The sequence below is a fragment of the Lithobates pipiens genome, unplaced genomic scaffold (assembly GCF_037356315.1).
Source record: "Lithobates pipiens isolate NorthernLeopardFrog02 unplaced genomic scaffold, aLitPip1_a1.2 Scaffold_18, whole genome shotgun sequence".
In the NCBI taxonomy this organism is placed as follows: domain Eukaryota; kingdom Metazoa; phylum Chordata; class Amphibia; order Anura; family Ranidae; genus Lithobates; species Lithobates pipiens.
The window spans coordinates 485,687,119-485,714,646 of record NW_027507758.1 but is presented as its reverse complement, the minus strand read 5'-3'; the positions used below and the strand labels follow the sequence as shown (position 1 = coordinate 485,714,646).

Below are 27,528 nucleotides of genomic sequence, written 5' to 3'. Positions count from 1 at the left end.
TAATTTTGCCCTTCGACACGAATTGTGAAGAGTGAAATATTTTTTCTTTAGGAAGATAAAATTTATTAAAGTCCAGTAAAGAAACACTATCAATTTTTTTTCTTCAGCCACTTGTGTTCGCTAAGTGTAAACATTTTTAAATTAAAAAATAAATAAATCAACATAGTTTACAATTTTGTGTTTGGCCACATGCGGCCCTTGGGCAGCAGGTTGGACACCCCTGGGTTATAGTCATATTACCATCAGTACCATTTTATTTTGTAGAGCACCATGGAAAATCATATGATTTGATGTGGTTTAAAAGTCATGTGACTGCCAACATCATTTTCACTGTCAGTCAATGTCGTTGGAGAAAAAATAGTGAATTGATACCGTTTGTTAATATTTTCTGTTTCTTTTTTATTTATTTTTACCTTGCATTCATTGCTCAGTCTCACCTTTTAATGAAAATTTGACTTTTGGGTCATGACATCCATAGATCCTCCAAAAATCCTGACTTCATTGAATGGAGGTGAAGGGAAGCCTGTTGTTCTCACTATCAGCAAATCAGCTGTGGACAAGAAAACTAACACAGGTAACTTCAGCAGCATTTGGACTTTTTATTGGTTTACTTTGTTAATTCAAGGCTGAACTAACTATATAAAAATCAGTGAGGGAATAAGAAGTAGTTGTTTATCAAGTGATCTGTTCCATATAGGAAACAATAAAATAAAGGAACGTTTAACAAATATAAAGCATTATGCTGTCCTTCTGTATAGTATTAATTACAAATCATAATAGTAGGTAACAATAAATAACAAACATGAAAAGAGAGTAAACACTGCGCTACTATTTAACAAAGGTGATAAAGCAGTTAACACTCAAGCAAACAAAGCTAAACAAAATGATAAAAGATTAGTGTAGCGTTAAATATTATGTACACAAGTGTAAATACAAGTGTGATTACAGCACATAAAACAGCACTGCACAATGTGATAAAATTGACATAAAAGTGCAAAACAATATATGAAAAAAGTGGACAAAGTGAAGCACTTGGGTCACATTGAAAAAATTAAATCCAGTGTGTATATTGGAAATAGTCTGCATAAGCCCAAATGTGCAGGTGAATATTCCGGTAGGATAATGCCAAACAAAAGAGAAATCTGGAAAAAGGGATGCCAACAACGGAGGCTAGGACTAGTTGTCTGAAGTCCAACTATACCGGTAAGAGTACCCACCTTTTTTCTTGACTGGTTGATGTTGATGTGACTTCAGACAACTAGTAGTGCTGTTTTATGTGCTGTATTCACACTTGTGTACATAAAGTTTAGCGCTACACTAATCTTTTATCATAACAATAAATAACAGCTTTCAAATTAATTATTAAAAGTTATGTCTAAAGCGGAGTTCCACCCAAAAATGGAACTTTCGCTTTAAGTGCAGATGACCCCCTGACATGCCACATTTAGCATGTCATTTTTTTGTGGGGGGGGGAGCGGATACCCTCTTTTTAGAGGCATCCAGCTCCCACTTCTCTCCCCGGGGCTCCGCAGCATTGGAAGGAAGATCACCCCCCCTCCCTACCTGCAATCTTCTGGGACAGGACACAGGTCTCAGGAGATTGCCCAGCCATTCACAGTGCGCAGCATGGCTCACTCATTACACAGTGCAGTAGAATGCTGGCGCCTCGGAGAGGAGCGGGGCTTCGTACGCCCACATCACTGGACCGTGGGACAGGTGAGTGTCCGATTATTAAAAGTTAGCAGCTACACTTTTTGTATTACTGACTTTTAATTTTTTTTTTCACTGGAATTCCGCTTTAACATGATTTGTAGGGGTCTATTTATAAAATATTTACTCTATGAAAGCCAGAATTATTTGTGCAAACTGAAAGACATTTCACCTTATAGCAGACCTTCAGTAATTTTTTCAACTTTCCATCTATTAAAACTTTTGCCCTTGTTGTTTTTTTTTTCTGCCAGTAAATACCTTATACAGTCCACTTCCTGATTCTTGTCTGGTCATTAGCCTAGGCTTCTGACATAATACACAGCTCTCTCTCTCACTCTTGTGAGAGTTTGCCAGGAAGGGAGGGGGGGGGGGGGGTGAGTTCTAAGAGGGCCAATGAGACCTGCAGGGCTCCAGAGCTGGAGGTGTGCCTCTGTATGTCTGTGTAAATCTAGGAAGTGAACAGGCAGCAGTTTCAGCTGCCCACAGTTAAAATGGAGCAGCCAGACTTAGGGGAGGGAGCTTTCTGCAGCATATTGGCAAGTACAGAATCACAGTATATAGAAAATAATATGCAAAGTGGTTGGAGAGAAGCTTCAGAATGGCAAAGATGTTTTTATTACAAATTATGTGAGCAGACTGCAGTTCCTCTTTATGGTTTTGGATAGATAAACTCCTGTATCATCAGCTTCATCTTGTGGCCAAAGTGTGGTATATTTTCTCATTTAGGTATTTCAGAAAACTATACTGAATATTGGCCACTAGATGGCGTTGATACAGGAGTTAATCTATTGGAAAACATGGTGAAGTTTACTTCAGTTTACAACCTTTCTCAACCTTTTCAACACGGAAGAACCCTTGAAATAACTTTCCGATCTCAGGGAACCCCTGCTAAAGATTACTATATCTACAACTCATGATAATCTGCGTGATGGTCAGAGGGAGGGAAAGCTCAGTACACTAGTGGTCATTGGGATGAATTAGTCCCTTATGCCACGCACACACGATCGGAATTCTCGTCGGAAAAAGCTCTGATGGTTTTCCCGTCGGAATTCCGACGGAATTTCGCTCAAACTGTCTTGCCACACACGGTCACACCAAATTCAGACAGTCAATAACACTGCGACATACAACACGTTTTATGGCACTATAAAAGGGAAGTTTAATGCTTCGAGCATGCGTCGAATTGTTTCCGAGCATGCGTCTGAATTTTGCGTGTCGGAATTGCATACACACGATCGAAAAATCCAATAGAAAGATTTTCCGTTGGAAAAATTAAGAACAGGCTATCAATCTAAAGACCGTCGGAAATGCCGACAGAAAAAGGCCGATGGGCATACACGCTGTTGGAAAATCCGATGAAAAGTTCCCATCGGACTGTTTCCATCTGAAATTCCGGCCGTGTGTACGCTGAATTACAGGTGGCTAAAATGTTCAATGATGTGAGTGGGAACTTCTCTGAGAGGCAGAAATTGCTCATTGCTCAAGGAACCCCTAGCAACCTCTAGACTAGCGGAACCCTGGTTTACACAAATTTTTCTGACAAAACGTTTATTAGATAGATCCCTAAGTATTTGCTAGGCTTTCAATAGTTAAAAAAGGTAAAAAAAAAAAAAAAAAAAATGTCTTACCTAATTATCCTAAAGTGAAGGTGGGCATTTTATTCAGGTCTTGGTTTCTGGCACTAAAGTGGTTCTTGGAACAAACTATAAAATGACCGGTACATATATAATGCAGTCTGTCAATAGCATTAGCACAGCCGTTTTTATCCCCTAAGGTAACAATAGTTTTATAACCTGATAATCCTATTCATAGATCTGTTTTTTAACACTTACTGTAACAGGCCAAGCTGTCCAGGAAAAGTGGCAGTTACATGGTTGAAACTAATCATTTAACACTGGTGAGGGGTGCTTAAAAAGTTCATTTATATATATGGTTTAAACCAGGGGTCCCTCCAGTTGTGAAACTACAAGTCCCATCAGGCATTGCAAGGCTGACAGTTACAAGCATGTCTCCCACAGGTAGAGGCATGATGGGACTTGTAGTTTTGCAACACCTGGAGGGCCACCAGTTTGAGCCCCCTGATTTAAACCTTCTTTTCAAAAGAAAAACAATGTTGCTGTAACTGCTTTAAAAGTATTAGCTAGATTTTCTTTTTAATTTGTTTTCTCACCTATTTTAAGGCTAACAAAAAATAGGCTAATATAGATATTGATGCATGTCCGTCTAAGACTACCCTGTCTCAGGGTACAGCCGAGCCAGGGCTAAGCTGAGGCAGAGGCATAAGGGGTATTTGCCTTAGGCACCTTGCTGCAAGGTGTGGGGCTGGAGCAGGAGCCTCTGTTGTCTTTACATTGTCCAACCATGTCTTGCACGATGTAGAACATTCAGCCAAAACTGGAACTACAAGTCTCATCAGTCCTAGTGTCCATCTGGGCAGCAGTCCTAAACACCTTCTAGCCTCCTTCCAGTGGAACCCCCAAACAGGGTTCCCCTGTGCCCATCACTGGGGGAAGCTCAGAAAAGTCTGACAATTTTCTGCCAGCATAGGAAAATTCTATTGTACTTTGGTGCCAATGTCATGGCTGAATTCAGACTACTGGTGCCGAGATGTCTGGCTTTCTCCAGGTACAAGATACAATAACGAATGTGCCACCTGCTGAGAGGAGCCACACCTCCTTACCCCCTGTGTGGGCAAAATCACTTACAGATCAGTTATGCAGATAAGATGACTTCTTTACACCTGGATTTTGCATTTGGGATTATTGCTTTCACACAAAAAACAAATAAAACCAAAACATTTATATTTCTAAGTATAGTTTGCACATTTGCAATGCTAAATTAAACAACTCGTGGGATGTGTAATGGGGGGGGGGGGAGCATTTTGGCCTTACATAAACACAATTGGTATATTAATGCTAGTAAAAGACTGCACCATATGTCTAATTCTCTATTTTGTCCAAGATTCCACTTTAAACAGAGCACCATGGATTTTTTGACATCTGGCCTGCTTGGGTTGCCTTTTGGCTTAGTTATGTTCTTTTACATTTGATAATGGAAATTTATCTGGTTAAAGGTGGTCATAGACTGGTCGATATTTGGCCACATTCAGCAGGGACCAGCTGAATCTCGATCAGTGTGTGGCAATCCATGCCCAACAAAAGTTAATTTTTGATCAACTTCTGTCAAAGGGACATTCTGGAAAGCTTCTGGCAATGATGTGCTGCAGCCAATCAGCTGCAGCTGCTGATCAAACTATTCTCACAGTGGGGGATCCTGCTGTCTGAATACAATGTCTTGGGAGGTTGCTCCATCCACTTCCTTTGTACGAATATTAGAATCTATTTGTTTGTTTTTGTTTGTCTTATTCGTTCCACTCACCAGCTTTAGTTTTCAGTAAAATTACCTTTTTATTTGATATGTAAGCATTATTGAAAAGTTTTCATTTTCTCTGCTTTCCCGGGACTGCCATTAAAGGTTAATTCCTGTGAAATTTTCAGTCTAGAAAATGGCCCAAGTTTTGAACTTTTACTTCTCGAACTATAAAAATTCATCTTTAACTACAAAAGAAATCTGTTGTCTCCTAATAAATTCTAGTTTAACAAAGATATTTATACATGTTCAGCATTTTAAATGTATAAAGATACATTTAGTATAATTCAAGTATTTGACCATGTCATACATTTGTATATAGTTCTTCATGTGCATCATAGACAATATTTTGTGTTAAAACTTTAGAAACATTTACAGCTACAATAAGGAAATGTTTGTGTGATTTTTTTTATTATTATTTAAAACTACCCTAATTTTATTGATAATTCAATAAAATTAGGTAAAAATAATTCAGTTCTGTCATAGGCTGAAAACATTCTAATACTCAGACAGGGCAAGACCAAAGGAAACAGAACTGGAGAGCGTAGATCAGAGCCGCAACCATCCGCTAAAGCTGACCCTTCGTCCAAAGCCACCCTCTGGTCTTGTAAGCTCTAATAATATATATTATTATTTTAATGTTTAGTTTTGAAAAACAATATATATGAAAGAAGAAAAGCCAGTGCGTTTGGATGATAAGGTCCAAGCATTATGTTTTAATGATAATAATAATAATAATAATAATAATAATAATAAATAAAAACTTTTACAGCTTGAAAAAAGGAACATCTGAAGGTGAGACTGTATTTAAATACGTTCTAAGGCAAAACTCTGCTGTCTAATAGCGTAACAGTCTGCACCCTGTTCTCTTCTGTGCTATGGCCAGTGTCAGGGCCAATCACTGGAACCCAGAGTAGATGATCCAAACTGGTAAAAAAAAAAAGACATCCTTGGTCTCATCTGATGAAAGCTAGCCATACGTGTTAAGATTTCTTCCATTCGCCCGTCCACACAATGAAAGGAGATGTTATTTTTCCTGTGGCTTGAATCGTCTGCTTTCTGTTCCAGTTATTCCCCATGCCCCTGGTTATGGTGCTGGAAATAGCAATGTTTGTTATGTTGTCGACTAAGTGGCAGAGTGTTTACCTTCCTGCTTAACAATATCTATTTCACCCTCCATGTGCTCCATCTTAGAGGGGAATGCCAGCTTCACCTGCTTCTGTCACATCTGCTCGTGGTGCTTGGTGGTACACTTTTTGCTTTTGTTTCTCCTCCTCCCTTTTGAGCAGTGGTAATTACTGATAAAAAAATTTGGGGGGGGGGGGGTGCAAACAAACCCCTCCATGGTCCTTACCTGCAAATGGAGCCTCCATCCTGGGCTGTCACAGTTAACCTGATACCCGGCAGCTTCCGTGTTCCAAATCTTCAGCCTCTTGATTGGCTAGGACAAGAAACCCGAAATGACGCATGTCAAATTTTGATTCGCAAAAATCAAAAGTGGGACGGTTTAAGGCACAGTGCTCTGTGCCCCAAGCACAAAGTTAAACAAGCCAATTGGAGCCTCAGGCTCTAATCACGTGCTTGTAAAAACATTGAAGGACCTAATAGACTTCTGTTAGTCCAGTGCTCCACAGTGCACTACAAACACATAGAACAATTTATTTTTAAATAAATCATAATATGACTAACATTTTTTAACTTTAAGATGTTAAAAAACATTAGTCATGTTATCATTTATTTAAAAATAAGCCATTCTATGAATTGCTTTCCCATTAACCAAAACTTTGGAGGGGGTGACACCTCTGCACCCCTTATAGACTGGCCGCCACTACTTTTGAGTGCCTCCAAATTTTTATTTGAAGGTCAGTGTCAAGGAACGCATGCCCATGGCAGCTAGCTAACCAGGGCGTGGACCTTAACTGGGGTAGGTAGGGGAATGAGGGGGAGCTTAGCCGCAATATACTTTTCCCAGCCTGCACTACCTTTGGCCACCAGTGGAGGGAGACTCCACTCCAATCTAGCTGGCTGCTAGTTTATAATATGCATGCAATCTGCCAACTCACAGTACAATTTTTTACAGATTGGCAACAAATTTAGACCGAGCATATAGAAACTAAAATGCAAAATCTCTCTAGGGAGTCTTAGTTTAGAACCCAGAAGCCACTATTTTTTTAATATAATATCCCAAAAGTGGGCAGTGCATAAAATTTATACTAAGAAAGAGAATTACAAAAAAAAAAAAGACAAAAAAGACATACAGAGTTGGCTATTCACTATGAAAATAAAAAGGAATAAAAACAGAAATAAAGTTTACAGAGGTTTATTCTGTGACAGGTGCAACGTCTGCAATCCACCTGTCTCTGTATGAATAAGGTCATCCTTATCTAAGGTCCTCAATTTATTGAAATATGGATGTGGGCAGGACTGTAGCCCTTGGCCAATCAATTGTGGAGAGTCTAAAGTGACCAGGATAAAATGGACCATGAATAAAGTGGAACCTTGATTAACGCGGTTAACAAGCGTTGTGAAAGACTAACAACTTTTTAATAAAAATTCTGAATTTGCGAGTGTTGTCTCACAAAACAAGCAGAATTCAAGCTAATGAGATGTGCAGTACCACATTTGACCAGAGGTGACACTCAGAATGGTTCAGAGCTGTTCGGAAATACTCTGAATTACTCAAGTGTTCCTGAGCCTTTCCAAGGCTTTCCCAGATAAGCTGAGGCTCTCCGATCCCCCCCACCTCTGGTGACATGCGGTATTGCATGCAATAGAAGTCAATGTGGAACAAATTAACTTGGTTTCCATTGACTTCTATGGGGAAACTCGCTTTGATATGCGAGTGCTTTGGCTTACATGCATTCTCCTGGAACGGATTAAGCTCGTAATCTAAGGTTTCACTGTATTTCTGATGGCTGGGTTGGATACAAGATTTCCGACACCAGCACATCAGTTCGATTGCGACAGTGCCAATCACTGCTTGGCTGAGATGACCGGGCACTGTATAAGGCCGCGTACACACGCGGGGACTGTTCACTCAACTTTGTCCGCTGAACAGTGTTTCGGCGGACAGTCCGCTCGTGTGTGGGCTTTCAGCGGACAGTTTCAGCGAACAGTCTGCTGAACAAAGTTTTTCGGAGTTTCCGAAAAACTGTCCGCTGAAACTTTGTTTCAGCGAACAGTCCCCTCGTGTGTAGGCTTGTTCGTCAAACTAAGTTCCGCGCATGCTCAGAAAGGATTTACACGCCGAAAGTTGTATTGCAGTGTATAGGACGTCGTATTTTTCGTCCCGTCGTACGTGCCGTTCACGTCATCGCGCAAGTTTCAGCGGACTGTTCGTTCGTCGTGTGTGGCCAAGTCCGTCCATGCTAATTTTGAGTGGACTGTCCGCTGAAACTGTTTGACGAACAAAGTTGAGCGAACAGTCCCCGCGTGTGTACGCGGCCTAACAGTTTTGGGGATTTCTCTTTTGTTGTATACACACTACAAATTTTTACACATACACATAGCCCAAAATGTGTACGATCAGAAAGAATTGTTTTCCTTTTTCTGCAACTAATATTTTAGCTTTTATGAGAGATAAAATCAAATCCTCTGATCTTCTCACATAACTCAATGCTGGTGGTCGGTTTTGGTCCTTCTCATTGGCCTCTGCTGGTTCTTGTAGACAGTGACTAGAACTTTTCGTTGAGGTTCAGGAATGTGGCAAATCTATGTCTACATGGACGGAATAGTTTTATTGGCATCTACATAGGTGTTAACTCTAGTCTAGAAGCTTGCTCTGTCCTTTTCAAATATTAATTGAAGTGTGTCCTATGACTAATTGCTGATTAAAGAGGAAGTTAAACCTGAACAAAAAAAATAAATAAATAAACCCTGCAAGGCAAAGGCATAATGAATTAGCATGCATAGCATACTAGCTCATTATGAATAACTTACCTGAGATCGAAGCCCCCGAATCAGTCCTCATTCTTCATCTCAGCTGCTGCCATGTATCCCGGAGTGACTTCCGGGTCTCGTGGCTCCGGCACTGTGATTGGCCAGAGCCGCGATGATGTCACTCTGGCGCATGCACGTGGGAGCCATCATTGATGGCATGTACGCCTTCACTTTCGCCCTGCGCTTAGTGCGCCTGCCCCGTTGTCTACGTAGGCAGCGGTGCCCCTTTTTGGTAAAATATCTCCTTAACCGTGTAGGTTAAGGAGATATTTCTTGGACCTACAGGTAAGCCTTAATCTAGGTTTACCTGTAGGTCAAAGTGGTCTGTAAGGGTTTACAACCACTTTAAGGGAATGCTGTATCTTTCATGCCACAGAATTAAACTATATCTACAATTACACTACTTCTCCAGATCATGTCACATCTCAGCTATTGATAAAGTTATTCTACTTTTACATTTATGTTACAACCAGCCTCCCACAAGTCCCACTGAATGTGTTTGACCTGCCTCCTGTGCTTTAGGGGAGGTCAGTAGCAGCTGTTGTGTCCTATGTGGTGCACACTACTTCCATAGAGCCTGTTTTATTTGTATTAGTAATGTTACGGGAGAGCTTGGTCCCTATGCACACTGAATGCTAACTAAGACACAGGTAGGTAGGCCACAATTGCAGCTAACAGTGTTCAGTGAGTTGTTGCGTTGCTCTTTATGTAAGAATATACGTAGTAGTTGAGGCACGGTAGCACAGTAGTTGTGTTTAGCAAAAAAAATAAAAATAATAGAAATCTGTGCGTTCAGAGCCAGATTACATACGTTAAACAGAGCAAGCGCATGAGTTTTGAAAGGCGAAAATATCAATGCAAAACAAACATTATATTTGCCAAAACAATATTTCCTGCATTTAAATAAAACAAACACAGGAGGACTGTGTAAATGAGGCTAATATTTACTTTCTGCTCATTATTTCATTTTAATTATTACAGTCATAATATTTGAAGATTGGTATTTGTCATTTAGGGCTGGTTCACTTTTGTGTGTATAAGAAATAAAGGTAAAAAAATGATATGCATGTTTGTGTGCATTTACTTGCATTTTTCGTTTATTTTCTTTTTTTTTACATATTGCATTTAGCTACGTTTTCTTGCTTGTGAGTTTGCAATCCCTTTCCTATGTCCTTATTTCCTTTTCCTGTTTGTGAGTGTCACTGTACAGGCCAATGTCATAAGCCAATGTGAGCTGTCACTATAATGTCACAATAATAAACCATATAAGCTGTCGTACGGGCCAATCATCTGCTCCTGACATCATTGTGCTAATATAGCCACATGACCATATTAAAGCAATGATGTCATGGGCATCCTCACCCCTTTGTATAGATGGTAGGAGATTCCATACAGTGACAGTTTCCTGGAGGGCTCGCTCAGGCATGGTCGGACTAGGATCTGATCGTGGCTGAGCTCAATGAAGGATGTTAGTGCAGGAAGTATGGGTAAATCTCTACAACATAGACCCCGAGAGTAGTGATGGCCGAACGGTTCGCCCGGCGGTCGTTTCGCGGCGAATTTCCGACTTTCGCCGTCCGCGGGTTCGAACGCCTTTTTCCGTCGTTCGCCCCGGCGGACTTACGTGTTTAATGTATACAAGAACTTTAACCTTTCGTGACACGTTTATCATGTGTTACAGGACAACCAATTGAGACATGACAGCTCATGGACACTTGGACATTCCCCCTAACCTATAAATACACCCGATCCGGTGGCCATTTTACATTCTTTCTTCTGTCACTGTAGGGAAAGGATCCTGTGTGGAGTAGGGACAGAGAAAACGCTAGCTATTTGGTACACAAAAGTTCTTTTCAGGACTGGTATAGGTGTTAGGTCAGCAGCCTGAGTTTCTTTTGTCAGTTTAGATAAAGGGACAGAGCGCTGTATGCTGCTATTTTAGGGACAGCTCAGCCAGATTAGTCTTTCTTCATCATCATCATCATCATCATCATTAGCTGTTACTATCAGGTCCACAAAAGAGCTGTTCCAGCTAATCGTTCCAGCCTACTCTTTTTTGCCAATTTGTATAGGGACAGGCAGGAAGCAGTGTGTCAGGCAGTGAGGATAATTTTAAAGACTTGCTGTTACTATTAGTTCCACAAAGGTTCTTTTCAGGACTGGTATCAGTGGTACGGTAATAGGCTTGTACACGTATAATATTCTTTCTTCCAAATATAGAAAGAATATTATACTTGACTGCTGCCCTTCTGCTGCAGTCTGCTAATCATTCACAACTCACTTGTTCCACAAAGCTCTTTATCAGGACTGGTAACTTGGTCTGTCTAGGGTGCTACGGTACATAGGCTTGGGTGCGGTACAGTCTGCTGTTCTGTAAGGACCGCTATCGGTCCACAATACATAGGGTTGCCGTGCACTACTGCTGACCGCTGCCCTATACTGCAGCAGTCCTTCAGCGGTATAGGGACTGACGCACAGTCTGCTAAACACTAATACACAACCTGCTTGGTCCACAAAAGTTCTTATAAGGACTGGTAACTTGGTATAGGGTGCTACGGTACATAGGCCTGAGTGCAGTACAGTCTGCTGTTCTGTAAGGACCGCTATCGGTCCACAATACATAGGGTTGCCGTGCACTACTGCTGACCGCTGCCCTATACTGCAGCAGTCCTTCATTGGTATAGGGACTGACGTACAGTCTGCTAATCACTAACACACAACCTGCTTGGTCCACAAAAGTTCTTATAAGGACTGGTAACTTGGTATAGGGTGCTACGGTACATAGGCCTGAGTGCGTTACAGTCTGCTGTTCTGTAAGGACCGCTATCGGTCCACAATACATAGGGTTGCCGTGCACTACTGCTGACCGCTGCCCTATACTGCAGCAGTCCTTCATTGGTATAGGGACTGACGTACAGTCTGCTAATCACTAACACACAACCTGCTTGGTCCACAAAAGTTCTTATAAGGACTGGTAACTTGGTATAGGGTGCTACGGTACATAGGCCTGAGTGCGTTACAGTCTGCTGTTCTGTAAGGACCGCTATCGGTCCACAATACATAGGGTTGCCGTGCACTACTGCTGACCGCTGCCCTATACTGCAGCAGTCCTTCAGCGGTATAGGGACTGACGTACAGTCTGCTAAACACTAATACACAACCTGCTTGGTCCACAAAAGTTCTTATAAGGACTGGTAACTTGGTATAGGGTGCTACGGTACATAGGCTTGAGTGCGGTACAGTCTGCTGTTCTGTAAGGACCACTATCGGTCCACAATAGATAGGGTTGACGTGCACCACTGCTGACCGCTCACCTATACTGCAGCAGTCCTTCAGCGGTATAGGGACTGACGTACAGTCTGCTAATCACTAACACACAACCTGCTTGTTCCACAAAAGTTCTTATAAGGACTGGTAACTTGGTATAGGGTGCTACGGTACATAGGCCTGAGTGCGTTACAGTCTGCTGTTCTGTAAGGACCGCTATCGGTCCACAATACATAGGGTTGCCGTGCACTACTGCTGACCGCTGCCCTATACTGCAGCAGTCCTTCATTGGTATAGGGACTGACGTACAGTCTGCTAATCACTAACACACAACCTGCTTGGTCCACAAAAGTTCTTATAAGGACTGGTAACTTGGTATAGGGTGCTACGGTACATAGGCCTGAGTGCAGTACAGTCTGCTGTTCTGTAAGGACCGCTATCGGTCCACAATACATAGGGTTGCCGTGCACTACTGCTGACCGCTGCCCTATACTGCAGCAGTCCTTCATTGGTATAGGGACTGACGTACAGTCTGCTAATCACTAACACACAACCTGCTTGGTCCACAAAAGTTCTTATAAGGACTGGTAACTTGGTATAGGGTGCTACGGTACATAGGCCTGAGTGCAGTACAGTCTGCTGTTCTGTAAGGACCGCTATCGGTCCACAATACATAGGGTTGCCGTGCACTACTGCTGACCGCTGCCCTATACTGCAGCAGTCCTTCATTGGTATAGGGACTGACGTACAGTCTGCTAATCACTAACACACAACCTGCTTGGTCCACAAAAGTTCTTATAAGGACTGGTAACTTGGTATAGGGTGCTACGGTACATAGGCCTGAGTGCGTTACAGTCTGCTGTTCTGTAAGGACCGCTATCGGTCCACAATACATAGGGTTGCCGTGCACTACTGCTGACCGCTGCCCTATACTGCAGCAGTCCTTCATTGGTATAGGGACTGACGTACAGTCTGCTAATCACTAACACACAACCTGCTTGGTCCACAAAAGTTCTTATAAGGACTGGTAACTTGGTATAGGGTGCTACGGTACATAGGCCTGAGTGCGTTACAGTCTGCTGTTCTGTAAGGACCGCTATCGGTCCACAATACATAGGGTTGCCGTGCACTACTGCTGACCGCTGCCCTATACTGCAGCAGTCCTTCATTGGTATAGGGACTGACGTACAGTCTGCTAATCACTAACACACAACCTGCTTGGTCCACAAAAGTTCTTATAAGGACTGGTAACTTGGTATAGGGTGCTACGGTACATAGGCCTGAGTGCGTTACAGTCTGCTGTTCTGTAAGGACCGCTATCGGTCCACAATAGATAGGGTTGACGTGCACCACTGCTGACCGCTCACCTATACTGCAGCAGTCCTTCAGCGGTATAGGGACTGACGTACAGTCTGCTAATCACTAACACACAACCTGCTTGTTCCACAAAAGTTCTTATAAGGACTGGTAACTTGGTATAGGGTGCTACGGTACATAGGCCTGAGTGCAGTACAGTCTGCTGTTCTGTAAGGACCGCTATCGGTCCACAATACATAGGGTTGCCGTGCACTACTGCTGACCGCTGCCCTATACTGCAGCAGTCCTTCAGCGGTATAGGGACTGACGTACAGTCTGCTAAACACTAATACACAACCTGCTTGGTCCACAAAAGTTCTTATAAGGACTGGTAACTTGGTATAGGGTGCTACGGTACATAGGCCTGAGTGCGTTACAGTCTGCTGTTCTGTAAGGACCGCTATCGGTCCACAATACATAGGGTTGCCGTGCACTACTGCTGACCGCTGCCCTATACTGCAGCAGTCCTTCATTGGTATAGGGACTGACGTACAGTCTGCTAATCACTAACACACAACCTGCTTGGTCCACAAAAGTTCTTATAAGGACTGGTAACTTGGTATAGGGTGCTACGGTACATAGGCCTGAGTGCGTTACAGTCTGCTGTTCTGTAAGGACCGCTATCGGTCCACAATACATAGGGTTGCCGTGCACTACTGCTGACCGCTGCCCTATACTGCAGCAGTCCTTCATTGGTATAGGGACTGACGTACAGTCTGCTAATCACTAACACACAACCTGCTTGGTCCACAAAAGTTCTTATAAGGACTGGTAACTTGGTATAGGGTGCTACGGTACATAGGCCTGAGTGCGTTACAGTCTGCTGTTCTGTAAGGACCGCTATCGGTCCACAATAGATAGGGTTGACGTGCACCACTGCTGACCGCTCACCTATACTGCAGCAGTCCTTCAGCGGTATAGGGACTGACGTACAGTCTGCTAATCACTAACACACAACCTGCTTGTTCCACAAAAGTTCTTATAAGGACTGGTAACTTGGTATAGGGTGCTACGGTACATAGGCCTGAGTGCAGTACAGTCTGCTGTTCTGTAAGGACCGCTATCGGTCCACAATACATAGGGTTGCCGTGCACTACTGCTGACCGCTGCCCTATACTGCAGCAGTCCTTCATTGGTATAGGGACTGACGTACAGTCTGCTAATCACTAACACACAACCTGCTTGGTCCACAAAAGTTCTTATAAGGACTGGTAACTTGGTATAGGGTGCTACGGTACATAGGCCTGAGTGCGTTACAGTCTGCTGTTCTGTAAGGACCGCTATCGGTCCACAATAGATAGGGTTGACGTGCACCACTGCTGACCGCTCACCTATACTGCAGCAGTCCTTCAGCGGTATAGGGACTGACGTACAGTCTGCTAATCACTAACACACAACCTGCTTGTTCCACAAAAGTTCTTATAAGGACTGGTAACTTGGTATAGGGTGCTACGGTACATAGGCCTGAGTGCAGTACAGTCTGCTGTTCTGTAAGGACCGCTATCGGTCCACAATACATAGGGTTGCCGTGCACTACTGCTGACCGCTGCCCTATACTGCAGCAGTCCTTCATTGGTATAGGGACTGACGTACAGTCTGCTAATCACTAACACACAACCTGCTTGGTCCACAAAAGTTCTTATAAGGACTGGTAACTTGGTATAGGGTGCTACGGTACATAGGCCTGAGTGCGTTACAGTCTGCTGTTCTGTAAGGACCGCTATCGGTCCACAATACATAGGGTTGCCGTGCACTACTGCTGACCGCTGCCCTATACTGCAGCAGTCCTTCATTGGTATAGGGACTGACGTACAGTCTGCTAATCACTAACACACAACCTGCTTGGTCCACAAAAGTTCTTATAAGGACTGGTAACTTGGTATAGGGTGCTACGGTACATAGGCTTGAGTGCGGTACAGTCTGCTGTTCTGTAAGGACCGCTATAGGTCCACAATAGATAGGGTTGACGTGCACCACTGCTGACCGCTCACCTATACTGCAGCAGTCCTTCAGCGGTATAGGGACTAAGAGTTTTGTCACAGGGTCATTTAAAAAATGACATGCAGAGGAAGAGGCAGGCCCTTCCGCAGGGGTGGTAGGGGTAGGGCAGGAGCAACAGGCTTGAGCCAAAGTGGGAAGTTGCAGAAGGTGCGTTCAATTACTTTAAAGGATGCACCAGACTTGGTTGAGTGGCTCGCTCAGCCTTACTCTTCTGCACCCTCCTCATCCTCTCGATCTGCACCCTCTTCTTCACTCTCTGCTATGTGCACCCCCAAAGACACTACCACCAACAACACGACCACCACCACCACCACCACATACCTTCCGCTTGAGTCACTGGAATTATTTTCCGATCCATATCAAGAGGACATTTCTGATGCGCAGCCACTCTTGGTATTGGATCAGGAAGAGGAGGTAGCAACAAGCGCTACTCAGCAGTCTGACGCCAGTACCCAGATCAGCCCAAGGAGGAGGTTGGTCCCCGGTGTTGCTGCCTACTCTACTTATAGCGGTGGGGAAGGTGACGTTGATGATGACGTGTCTAGTGATGTCACGTGGGTGCCCACAAGAGAGGAAGAGGAGGGGAGTTCAGAGGGAGATATGGACCAGCAGATAGGGAGGAGAAGCAGCAATGACTTACATTGCACAGCAGGGACAAAGCAGACTGCAAATGTATCAGGAGCGAGTCATCGACCATGTACGGTCACATCTGGCGCTCCCAGGACACCGGCACATGGCTCCGCAGTGTGGGCTTTTTTTAACGTGTCCGCTGCTGACAATAGCGTTGCCATCTGCAATCTTTGCAGTCAACGCGTTAGTCGCGGTAAGCCCAATACTCACCTAGGGACGACCGCCTTAAGAAGGCACATGAGCAGCCATCACCGAGCCCAGTGGGAGCAACGGAACACACAAAGCCACACTGCAGGCTCTCACCGTCCAGCCTCGTCTTCTACTTCTCCTTCTCCTCTCTCCTCACAATTGTCCTCCACTCCACCTTCCATCACGCCAAGCTCACATTTTTCTGCAAAAAGGCAGGCTTCCGTGGGCCTAATGTTTGAGCGTAAAAAAATGATGACGCCGGATAACCCTCTTGCCCAACGGTTGGCGGCTGGCTTGTCAGAACTCATAGCCCGCCAACTACTGCCATATAAACTGGTGGACTCGGAGGCCTTTCGCAAATTTGTGGCCATTGGAACACCACAATGGAAGGTCCCAGGAAGGAAGTATTTCTCAGAGAAGGGCATCCCAGAGCTATATGGCCATGTTCAGCGGCAAGTGAATGTATCTCTGGCACACAGTGTCGGTGCCAAGATACATCTGACCACAGACACGTGGTCTAGCAAACACGGGCAGGGAAGGTATATCAGTTTTACTGCCCACTGGGTGAACCTTCTGACGGCCGTCAAGCATGTAACCCGTGGCACCCGTGTAGATTTGGTTTTACCGCCACGGATTGCATGCAGGCCTGACTCTTCTTCTCCTCCTCCTACTCCATCCTCCTCCCTCTCCTCCTCAGCTGCCTCCTCCTTTTCCGCTGCTAGCGTCTCTTCCACTGCACCGCCCAAGCTCCCCAGAACCTATTCCACATGCCAGGTGAGACGTTGCCATGCCGTGCTGCGTCTGTTGTGCCTGGAAGCAAAGAGCCACACTGGCCCGGCACTCCTTTCAGCTTTGCGTTCACAGGCAGATGAGTGGCTAACACCGCTCAATTTGACAGTTGGTAAAGTGGTGTGTGACAACGGTGCCAATCTGCTTAGCGCATTGAAACAGGGCAAAATCACGCACGTGCCGTGCATGGCACACGTCTTAAACTTGGTCGTGCAGCGATTCCTTGTCAAATACCCTGGGGTCCAGGACATCTTGCGGCAGGCAAGGAAAATCTCGGCCCATTTCAGAAGATCTTACACGGCCATGGCTCGCCTTGCTGACATTCAGCGGCGACACCATCTGCCGGTCAGACGTCTTATTTGCGATTGCCCGACGCGATGGAACTCAACCTTCTATATGCTTGATAGGCTGCTCCAGCAGAAACGTGCAGTTAACGTCTACCTGTATGAACTCTGCGAAAGAAACGGTTCTGGGGAGCTGGGTTTTTTTTCACCGCGCCAGTGGCTGCTCATGCGCGACACATGCAGACTTCTGCGGCCATTTGAGGAGATCACCAAACTGGTCAGTCGCAGCCATGGCGCCATCAGTGACATGGTACCTTATGCCTTCTTTCTGGAGCGTGCATTGCGTCGTGTCATTGATCAGGCTGTGGAGGAGCAGGAGCGGGAAGATGAGGAAGTCGCAATGCTGGATGAATTCCCAGGGGGGGCTACTCTATCTGAGACAAGTCAACAACAGGAGTCTGATGAGGAGTCAGAGGAGGATGGTGCCGGGGCGGATGAGCAGGAGCAAGAAGAGCATGCTTTAAACCTTTCTGGGATCCCTGTTGTGCGAGGATGGGGAGAGGAGAATGAAGAGGACAACATTATCCTGGATGATGAGCAGGAGCCAGGCCACCACACCGCTTCCACTTTAGTGCAAATGGGGGCCTTCATGCTCCAGTGTTTTAATAGGGACCCCCGTATAAAAAGCATGAGGGTCAAGGACCAGTACTGGGTGGCAACGTACTTAGACCCCCGGTACAAACACAAAATGGCGGAAATGTTACCGCCGTCGCAGAGGGCTGTCAGAATGCAGCACTTCCAGGCCTTGCTTCGAGAAATGCTGCATTCTGCTTTTGCGTGCGCTGGCAGAGGAGCAATTCCCACTCCCAGAGAAGGATTTGCGGGTACCAATCCAACAGCGCCTGCAAGAAGAGGCCGGTTTGAAGATGTGTTGGTGACTTCGGATATGAGGTCATTCTTTCAGCCGACCCATCGACAGGTGTCATCCGGATCCAGCATCAGGGAACGCCTAGACCGTCAGGTGTCCGACTACATTGGGTTAACGGCCGATGTGGACGCTCTGAGGAGTGATGAACCCCTAGACTACTGGGTGGGCAGGCTTGACCTCTGGCCAGAGCTTGCCCAATTTGCAATCGAACTGTTGGCTTGCCCCTCATCCAGTGTCCTGTCCGAAAGGACGTTCAGCGCAGCAGGGGGGATTGTGACCGATAAGCGTACTCGCCTAGCTCACCACAGTGTTAACTACCTCACATTTCTAAAAATGAATGAGGCATGGATCTCGGAGGAATTCAACACATGTGATCAGTAGACCATGTATATGTCTATAAACAATTTTTGGAATCAAGCACACAGACCTTCTTAATTCATTTGGCTCACTTCCCTGATCCAAAAAAGCACACCGTACTATATGCCCCTACCCTCCTCTTTGAAGAGGTTGAGCGGTGTCATATTTCTACTGGGGCTGCTTATTATGAGGGGTTCCCACCATCCCTGTGCTGTGCTGACTTCCTCCTGGGTGTTCTTATTATGAGGGGATCACACCATCCCTGTGCTGTGCTGACTTCCTCCTGGGGGTTCTTATTATGAGGGGATCACACCATCCCTGTGCTGTGCTGACTTCCTCCTGGGGCTGCTTACGGTGCTGCTGTCAGCGCTGTATGTCACGGAGCTGCTGTCAGCGCTGTATGTCACGGAGCTGCTGTCAGCGCTGTATGTCACGGAGCTGCTGTCAGCGCTGTATGTCACGGAGCTGCTGTCAGCGCTGTATGTCACGGAGCTGCTGTCAGCGCTGTATGTCACGGAGCTGCTGTCAGCGCTGTATGTCACGGAGCTGCTGTCAGCGCTGTATGTCACGGAGCTGCTGTCAGCGCTGTATGTCACGGAGCTGCTGTCAGCGCTGTATGTCACGGAGCTGCTGTCAGCGCTGTATGTCACGGAGCTGCTGTCAGCGCTGTATGTCACGGTGCTGCTGTCAGCGCTGTATGTCACGGAGCTGCTGTCAGCGCTGTATGTCACGGAGCTGCTGTCAGTGCTGTATGTCACGGAGCTGCTGTCAGCGCTGTATGTCACGGAGCTGCTGTCAGCGCTGTATGTCACGGAGCTGCTGTCAGCGCTGTATGTCACGGTGCTGCTGTCAGCGCTGTATGTCACGGAGCTGCTGTCAGCGCTGTATGTCACGGAGCTGCTGTCAGCGCTGTATGTCACGGAGCTGCTGTCAGCGCTGTATGTCACGGAGCTGCTGTCAGCGCTGTATGTCACGGAGCTGCTGTCAGCGCTGTATGTCACGGAGCTGCTGTCAGCGCTGTATGTCACGGAGCTGCTGTCAGCGCTGTATGTCACGGAGCTGCTGTCAGCGCTGTATGTCACGGTGCTGATGTCAGTGCTCTGTATTACGGTGCTGCTGTCAGTGCTCTGTATCTCCTGCACCCTCTTGTTTGCCTACCCTGGTCCCTGACCTTCCCTCTCCTCCATTGCCTTCATTAGCTCCATAGTCCTGAATTGTCAGAACAATTTCCCAAATAAAAAAAAAATGCTTGTAGTTATCGATCCCAAATTCACCTCATACATGTATTATGCTATTGTCCAGGTGGTGGGACTACGTGCTACCCCCTAATAATTACCCCGTGGCCGCAAATTCGACCTAAAGGTTTGCGAAATTCGCCTCCCATTGAAGTCAATGGAGCCCGCGGCGAACGGTCGTTTTCGCGAACGTTTGTGCCCGTTCGCGTTTCGCGTTCGCGAAACGTCCCGTCGGAAGTTCGTCCATCACTACCCGAGAGCAACAAATGCCATTTTTTTTGTAGTAGAGTGGGTAAGTTTAGAATCTCTATCAGATTTGTATTGCTGTCTGGTTCTGTTTGAGAGTTTTCTCCCCCCTTCTTGTCAAGGTGATAGGTGTCAGACAGAGGAGGATGTGAGGGAAATCTCTTAGCCCTTGTACACACGGTCGGAGATTCCGACAACCAAATCCGTCAGATTTTGTCCGACGGATTTTGTCCGAAACTGTTGCATACACACGGTTGGACAAAGTTGTCGGAATATCCGACGTGATGACGTTATTTCGTTACGACGGGACTACATTCACGCTAGTAGCCAATAACTTTGGTGTAGGAATTTGATCTGAGCATGCGTGGCACTTTGTTCGATCGGAATTCTCTACACATGATCGGAGTATGTCCGATCGGAGCTTTTTGTGGGAAAATTTTACCAACAAGTTGGAAAACTTGGTCCGTCGGATACTCCAACTGAAACAGTCCGATGTAGACCACACACAGTCGGAATATCCGACAAAACGGTCCGATCGGACACATTCCGTCGGAATCTCCGACCATGTGTACAAGGGTTTATAGCATTTAATCCTGACAGAGGATTATATTAGCTGGAGTGGGGCTTTAAAACCTTTTTCTGTCTTTCTATTTCTAATCATCCTCTCTGTGAAACAAATGCATATGTTTATGTATCATTCTGTAACACTTATCATTCATCATATGGAACACACACACATGCACTGTTGTATAATATGCATGTATAATCTAGGTTGTATACAAGAAATTCTTCAAAATGCTATGTATCTCTTTATGGCTGTTATGGTTTTTTTCTCTCTCAGTTGATGCTAAATTATAGTCTTTCTTGTTTTCAATTTGTAGATTGGGATCATAACTCCTCCACAATCTGATTCCGAAGTACCAAATCATCAGGTACTTAAGGTAGAACTAGAAGCAAAACTTTTTTTTACTCTATTTGGATAGTGTAAGGGAAGGTTATAAATTATAATTCCTGTCAGTTCTTTGGTCATCTGTGGGAGATTTCCCTTAACTTCCTGTCCCACAGCCAAAACAGGAAGTGAAAGAAAATCCCTCTAAAGTAAGGGAATACCTGGTTGTCATCAGGATCACCTGAACTGATGTCCCCATTGGAAGATTATACCTCTAATTCTGTTCTGGGGACAACCTAAAATTTGGGATTTTTTTTCACTTTCACTTTTGGTGATAACATTAAACAGGACAGAGGGTGAATCTCCCTAATGGGGGTACAGATAGCAATAGACACCGGCCAGGTGTTCTAATCCCATTCCACACTATCAAAAACTAAAAACAAGTGACCTTAAAGCGGATTTACACTGTTTTTGGTGTATATTGAAAATCATCAGCTACAAAAAGTGGACACTCACCTGTCTCCCACAGTCCAGCGATGCGGCCGTCCGAAGCCTCGGTTCTCTCCCTTGCCTCCCCCAGCGCCGACATCACAAGTGTGGGCACCCGGCTGTGACAGCTTACAGCTTTACAGCCAGGTGTGCACTGCGCCTTCTTAATGGCCAGGCAATCTTTTGGTCCCCGAGATGTGTCCCAGAAGAGTGCAGTGAGGGACAAGGAGAGAAGAACTTCCACTCAAGTCACCTAGGAGGCCCAGTGGAAGTTGGAGCTGGGCACCTGTCAAAACAGGTACCCACTTCCCCCCCCCAAAAAAAATGACATGCCAAATGTAGCATGAAAGGGGGTGAGAAGTCCTTGAAGCGGATCTTCCACTTTAGAGTAGAACTCCGGTTTAAGGACCCATTTACCTCTGGTGATTAGGGGATCGTGGGTGTAATCGGTGCAATTACAAATCACACTGCAATTGTGGCAAAACGTTCCATGTGTTTATTGGTGCCACTCATTAAACTCAGTGTGGTTTTGCTATGATTGTCGCAAGACAGAATCGGATGACAATTGCGGCAAACCGCATTGTGCAAAGCTTGTCACCCAAAAAGGAGCAGATGTGAATGGGACTTTAGTCTTGGGTAAAGGTTACATTGTTTTCAGCTACCAGGAGCATTGTAGATGTATCACCTCTTTAAAGACTGCAAGGAACCTATTGTTTTTATTTAGACATGTCTTCTATGGTAGATTAAGGCCCTGTTAACATTTGGCGATTTGGGATCGCCGGCAGAATTGCCATGAGTCTGCTCATGATTCCAAAACACTTTACACTCGTGTTAAAAAGTGTTACGCTTTTTTGGGTGCCATTCGTTTTTAATGTCACTTCAAACACTGTGCAGATTTATTTAGATACTGTATGTCCTCTATAATACGCTCCATTCAAATTTGGCATTTTGGGATCTCACCTAAAACACAGGGGAGTTTTGCCGCAATTATTGTGGCAAATTTCAACGTGCAAAGCTTGTCACCAAAAAGGCTTCTGCAGCATTCTTTCTTCCACCAAGACCAACACAACGTTCTTATCTTTATGTTGTGGTATGATACAATGCAAACATGTTGTGGTGCACTGTGTAGGTGCCTTTGTGCTTTTAGTACTAATGTGAATGCTTAACACTGTATTTAATGCATTAGTGCAAGACTGTGGTGTTAAGAGATCCTTAAAGCAGAACTGGACTCCCCCAGCTTCCTCACTAGCACCATATTCACCCAGTCTTCTTTCAAGTTCAGGTTTTTGTCAATTTCCGCTATTCTCATTTAGTTGAGAAAAATGGAAGTTGGGGGAATAAAAAGGTACCCACAAAAAAAAAAAAAAAAGGTTGCAGTAGTAGGATAAGCAGAATGTTCACTTTTAAGTAAAGTTCTGCTCTAAGTCTGTTTCATCAAGGGTGCTAGTTATACCTTTAAACATAAATTGAACAAGTTTTAGGGCTGACGTACACACAGACTAGGTTGACTGCTGGCCAAGGGAAAATGCAAAACGTGCCAGCGGTCAAAACGTCCCTTTCCTGAACATGATTGTTCTGCGTTCAGGAGAGGCAGGTTCAGAGAGGTTGAACCTTCCCTAAACGCAGCAGCTTCTAAACTCTTGCAAAAGCCTATGTGTGCATGGACACATAGAGGGTTATTTACTAAAGGAAAATCCACTTTACACTGCAAGTGCCACTTTACACTGCAGTCGCTGTAGATCCAAGGGGGACATGCAAGGAAAATAAAAAACAGCATTTTAGCTTGCACATGATTGGATGATAAAATCAGCAGAGCTTCCTCTCATTTCAGATCTACCCCTTAGATTTAGAGCAACTGCACATCCAAGTGCACTTGCAGTACAAAGTGGATTTGCCTTTCGTGAATAACCCCCATAGGCTTTTATGGAGTTGCGTTTAGGAGCTTTGGCAAAATAATTTCAAAAGCTCCTAAACTCAAGTTTAGAAGCTGGAGCTATCAGCAGCTAAAAACTTTTTTTAAAGTGACCCTGTGATAAAAAAAACGCTGAAGCTCCAGAGGCACCATTTGATGTCTGCTGTTGCTTTCCTGATACTCCTTGCCTCTTGCTCTGCACCTGAAAGTAGAACTGAAGGCAAAACTTTAGTAAAGGAGGCTTAGACCCTTGTCTTGTTTTTTTTTTTTTTTTTTGCCATTGGGGAGATTTCCCTGTGCTTCCTGTCCCAGAGTCAGAACAGGAAGTGAGAGGATGTCCCTCTAAAGTGAAGGGAAATCCGTGTTGGTTACCAGAACAAGTGTCACCATTTTGAAGATTTCTCCTCTAATACTGTTCCGGTGACCACTCAAATTTGGGATTTTCTTTGACCTTCCCTTTTAGTATTTGCATGCTTTATAATGGTCATCAGGACAAATAGAGACAGTGAACTCCCCTATTGGGGACACAGGAAGCAGTTGGAGCCAGTCAGGCATTCCTGTCCCTCTCCACTTTATCAAAACTAACCAAAAAACTCACTGAAATATACGTGTATGTTTTTACTTTTTAAAAGTTGACACACGCACAAAGCTTGCAGAAGGTTACCCTCTTGCTGCCAGAATAATGGGGAGCTTCCGCACCCACATGCCACACGTATGCTTTCATGCAAAGTTGAGGTTTCTGTACTGGGAGTTCTTGGTCTCTTGTTATTATTGGGAGCAGGCAGGATGTGCTCCCAATCATGTGACCATTGGGACATATAGACCCACTTAAAGGGATGCCAGAGCTGGGCAGGAAGGGATTAAGTAAGCTCTTCCTGTCCCCACTTGACAGTGCCTGGGCCTCGTAGTTGGCTAATCAGACCCCAAGTGCAGTATTTTGGGGAACCTGAAAATTGTTACATGTATCCCATATCTTGATGTACTTAGTTTTTCAGAGGCATGAAGTGGTGGATCAGGTCAGTGGGAGGAAATAAACAAGATTGGAACAAGTACCATTTGATCTGTGCTGTTGCCGCTTGGTAGGTATTTGAAAGGTCTTACTAGTCATTTTACATACAGGCTAATAAGGGGTGCCAGGGAAGATAGGCATTCTTTAGATCTTAGGAAAGCTGTTCAACTCTTGTTAAATAAGCCTATTCTTTTCCATATTCAGCTTCATGTACTTATCATGTGTTGGCTGTCACGGTACTCAATACCACTTTGGTTTTCTGCCATTCACAGAGTAACGATGATGAGTGCTCGGTATGTAGGGATGGTGGAGAGCTATTATGCTGTGATGGTTGTCCTCGTTCGTTTCACCTGTCGTGTTTGGTACCACCACTTAGCCACATTCCAAGGTACACAATTCGCAATCTAGTTTTAATTTCAATCATCTTTTAATTGCTATTAAACACCAATACAATATTGTCTGCTTTTGTTATTCTATTTTTGGAGAAATATTTTAGATTTTGAATTTAAAGTATAACTAAAGGCAAAACTTTTTTTTTTTTAAGCATAATAAGGAAATTCATCCTCTCTATTTGTCCTGTTTACCATTATCATTGAAAGTAAAAGAAGATCCCGGAGTCTCGGCCGGCGGTAGTCTCAGCCCTGCTGACAAACACCAGCGCTACATCCCGGGAGTGTTTTGGCCGCACTTTCGGCCCGCGGGCCTCGCGATCAGGCTTGCGGCCTACTTTTCTGCTCGAGCCCCGGCCGCCATCTTGCGGCCTGCGGAGGCGCCGGAGCCTACGCCCGGGAGTGCTGCTCAGCGCCCACAGCACAGCGATCGGTTCGCCGCGGATGCGAGGAGACCCCTGCGACCTGAGGCCCCAATTTGGAGGTGTCGGCCTGGCCTTACTGGGAGGTAAGCCAGAGAGGGACAATAGAAGAAGCAGAGGTAGGCGGCCATCTTGGTACACCCTCCACCTCACTGCAGGCATCCTTTGCTCCCTGGGCTGGGACCTGGCCCCCCCCCTCCCCAATAACCTCTACCTACAGCACCCAATGCATGTCAGTGGCCCTGGAGGGCCCTGAGAGTGACTGACGAACTTGTGTGGGGGTGCTTGCGCGGACGCTGGGATGACAGTGTAGTCCCTTAGTGTCGTGCCGTCCGAAGTACCACTTGACATATAAGGCATACCCAGTTATATTTCTTTGCCACTGCTGCCCCGGCCGTGCACTACTGAGCAAGCGGCGGGGATGTATAATACGCCCCGGAATCGCCCCCGCAACAAATCACAACAGAAAACATCCCCGGCACCGGGGAAGGCGAAAGGGAAAGGCAGGATGGCGCCCGAACCCCCAGAACCTGATGACACCACTCAGCAGTCGGACGATAGTCTGTCACAATTCCCATCAAATCTGGCCAGCCCAGCGGACACAGGCTCAGATGCCCTGCTGCAGAAATTCCGCACTATAGTAAGAGATGAGATCAACGTGGCTTCCCGTAAGTTATCTGCGGAACTGGTGAAAGGTCTCAAGGAGCTGGGACACCGCACAAATCAGCTGGAGGAGAGGATGGACCTGACGACCACGGTGCTGGAGGGTCACGAGGAGGAGGTAGAAAAGCTTAACGCAGAACTTCTTGTTCTACAGGATAAACTTGAGGACTCTGAAAACAGGGCCCGCAGGGGCAACCTCCGCATCCGAGGCCTCCCGGAGACCATTATAGACCTCCAGGGTACAGCAACGGCATTCTTTCAGGAGCTCGCACCCGATATCCCGACTGAGCGCCTTGAATTCGATCGAATACACAGGTCCCTCGCTCCCAAGCCTACGGAGGGTCCGCCCAGGGACGTTATTATAAAATTCCACTTCTACAGGACCAAAGAGCGACTCCTCCAAGCCGCCAGAGACCTACCAGACATCGTTTCAAGGTCATCCCCTTCAACTATTTGCAGATCTTTCCCCGGTCACTATTGCTAAGAGGCGAAATATGAAGCCCTATCTGCAAATCTTACAAAACAGGAACATTCGCTATCGGTGGGGATTCCCCTTTAAACTTTCTTTTTACCATTTGGGACACCAGTTTCATGCTTCTTCCCTGCCAGACCTGCGACGGCAATTCCAGGAACTTCAGTTTGACCTTCCCCCCTCCCAGCCTGAGGCCGCCATGGCCCGCCCGGGCCCTTCCAGAGCCCCGCTGCTACCATCACAATCATCTCAGAGCGGATCTCAAGCCCTCCGTTCCCTCAAGGCTCAGAAATTTCAAGAGGCCTCCTCGGGTGGCCATTGCTAGAAGTCAGAAAGGATCCAGTTTTTTGCTTTGACTTGCTTGACTGCCCCCTTTTCTTTTTCATTTTTTTTCTAACCGCTGCCGACAAGGGTCCCGCAGGCGGGTATTGAGAGAGTCTGTTGTACTTTGGACGCCCCAGGCAATAAGAATGGGGTTCCCTTGTATTCTTTTTCAGGACTCAAGTGGAAGCCACACTGAGCCCCCCCTTTATACCTTGGATGGACTGGGGCTTCCTACAACTCCGGTTTACTACAGCCCATCATTTCCAAGTACGCTGGTTTTTCTCCGGGGGTGACTGCCCTTTTTTTTTTATTTTTGTGTTTCTCCCCCCCTCCACCCTTTTTTTTTTTTTTTGTGTTTCTCCCCCCCTCCCCCCCCCCTTTTTTTTTATTTTTTTATTATTATTTAAATTTTTTTCCCCTATTTTCTGCCCCTCGAGGTAACGGGCGGTTATGATTCATGGCTCTTGACCTCAAGAAACGGGTCCCCCCCTTGCTACCCGGGAATTACTAGTCCAGGGGGTCAATCACCGTGGCCACCCGGGGACTAGGTTCCTGCTCCTACGCTCTTGCTTTATGGGCCTATACATGGAGAGTTTCATTCCAGACAGGGCGCGACTCGGCCCATGGGTTTCTTATTTTTGTTCTTTTATTTCTGTTTC

At 45.5% G+C, this 27,528-nt stretch overlaps 1 protein-coding gene across 1 annotated transcript in view; it reads left to right on the top strand.

Annotated features, from left to right (window-relative positions):
* Positions 1-27,528, top strand: part of LOC143988712 (autoimmune regulator-like) — a 67,169-nt gene that overhangs the window by 7,652 nt on the left and 31,989 nt on the right. The window contains exons 5-8 of the mRNA XM_077488493.1: positions 479-574; positions 5,589-5,686; positions 21,182-21,232; positions 24,872-24,987. Coding sequence (XP_077344619.1) covers positions 479-574; positions 5,589-5,686; positions 21,182-21,232; positions 24,872-24,987 — 361 coding nt within the window. The remainder of the gene's footprint in view (positions 1-478; positions 575-5,588; positions 5,687-21,181; positions 21,233-24,871; positions 24,988-27,528) is intronic.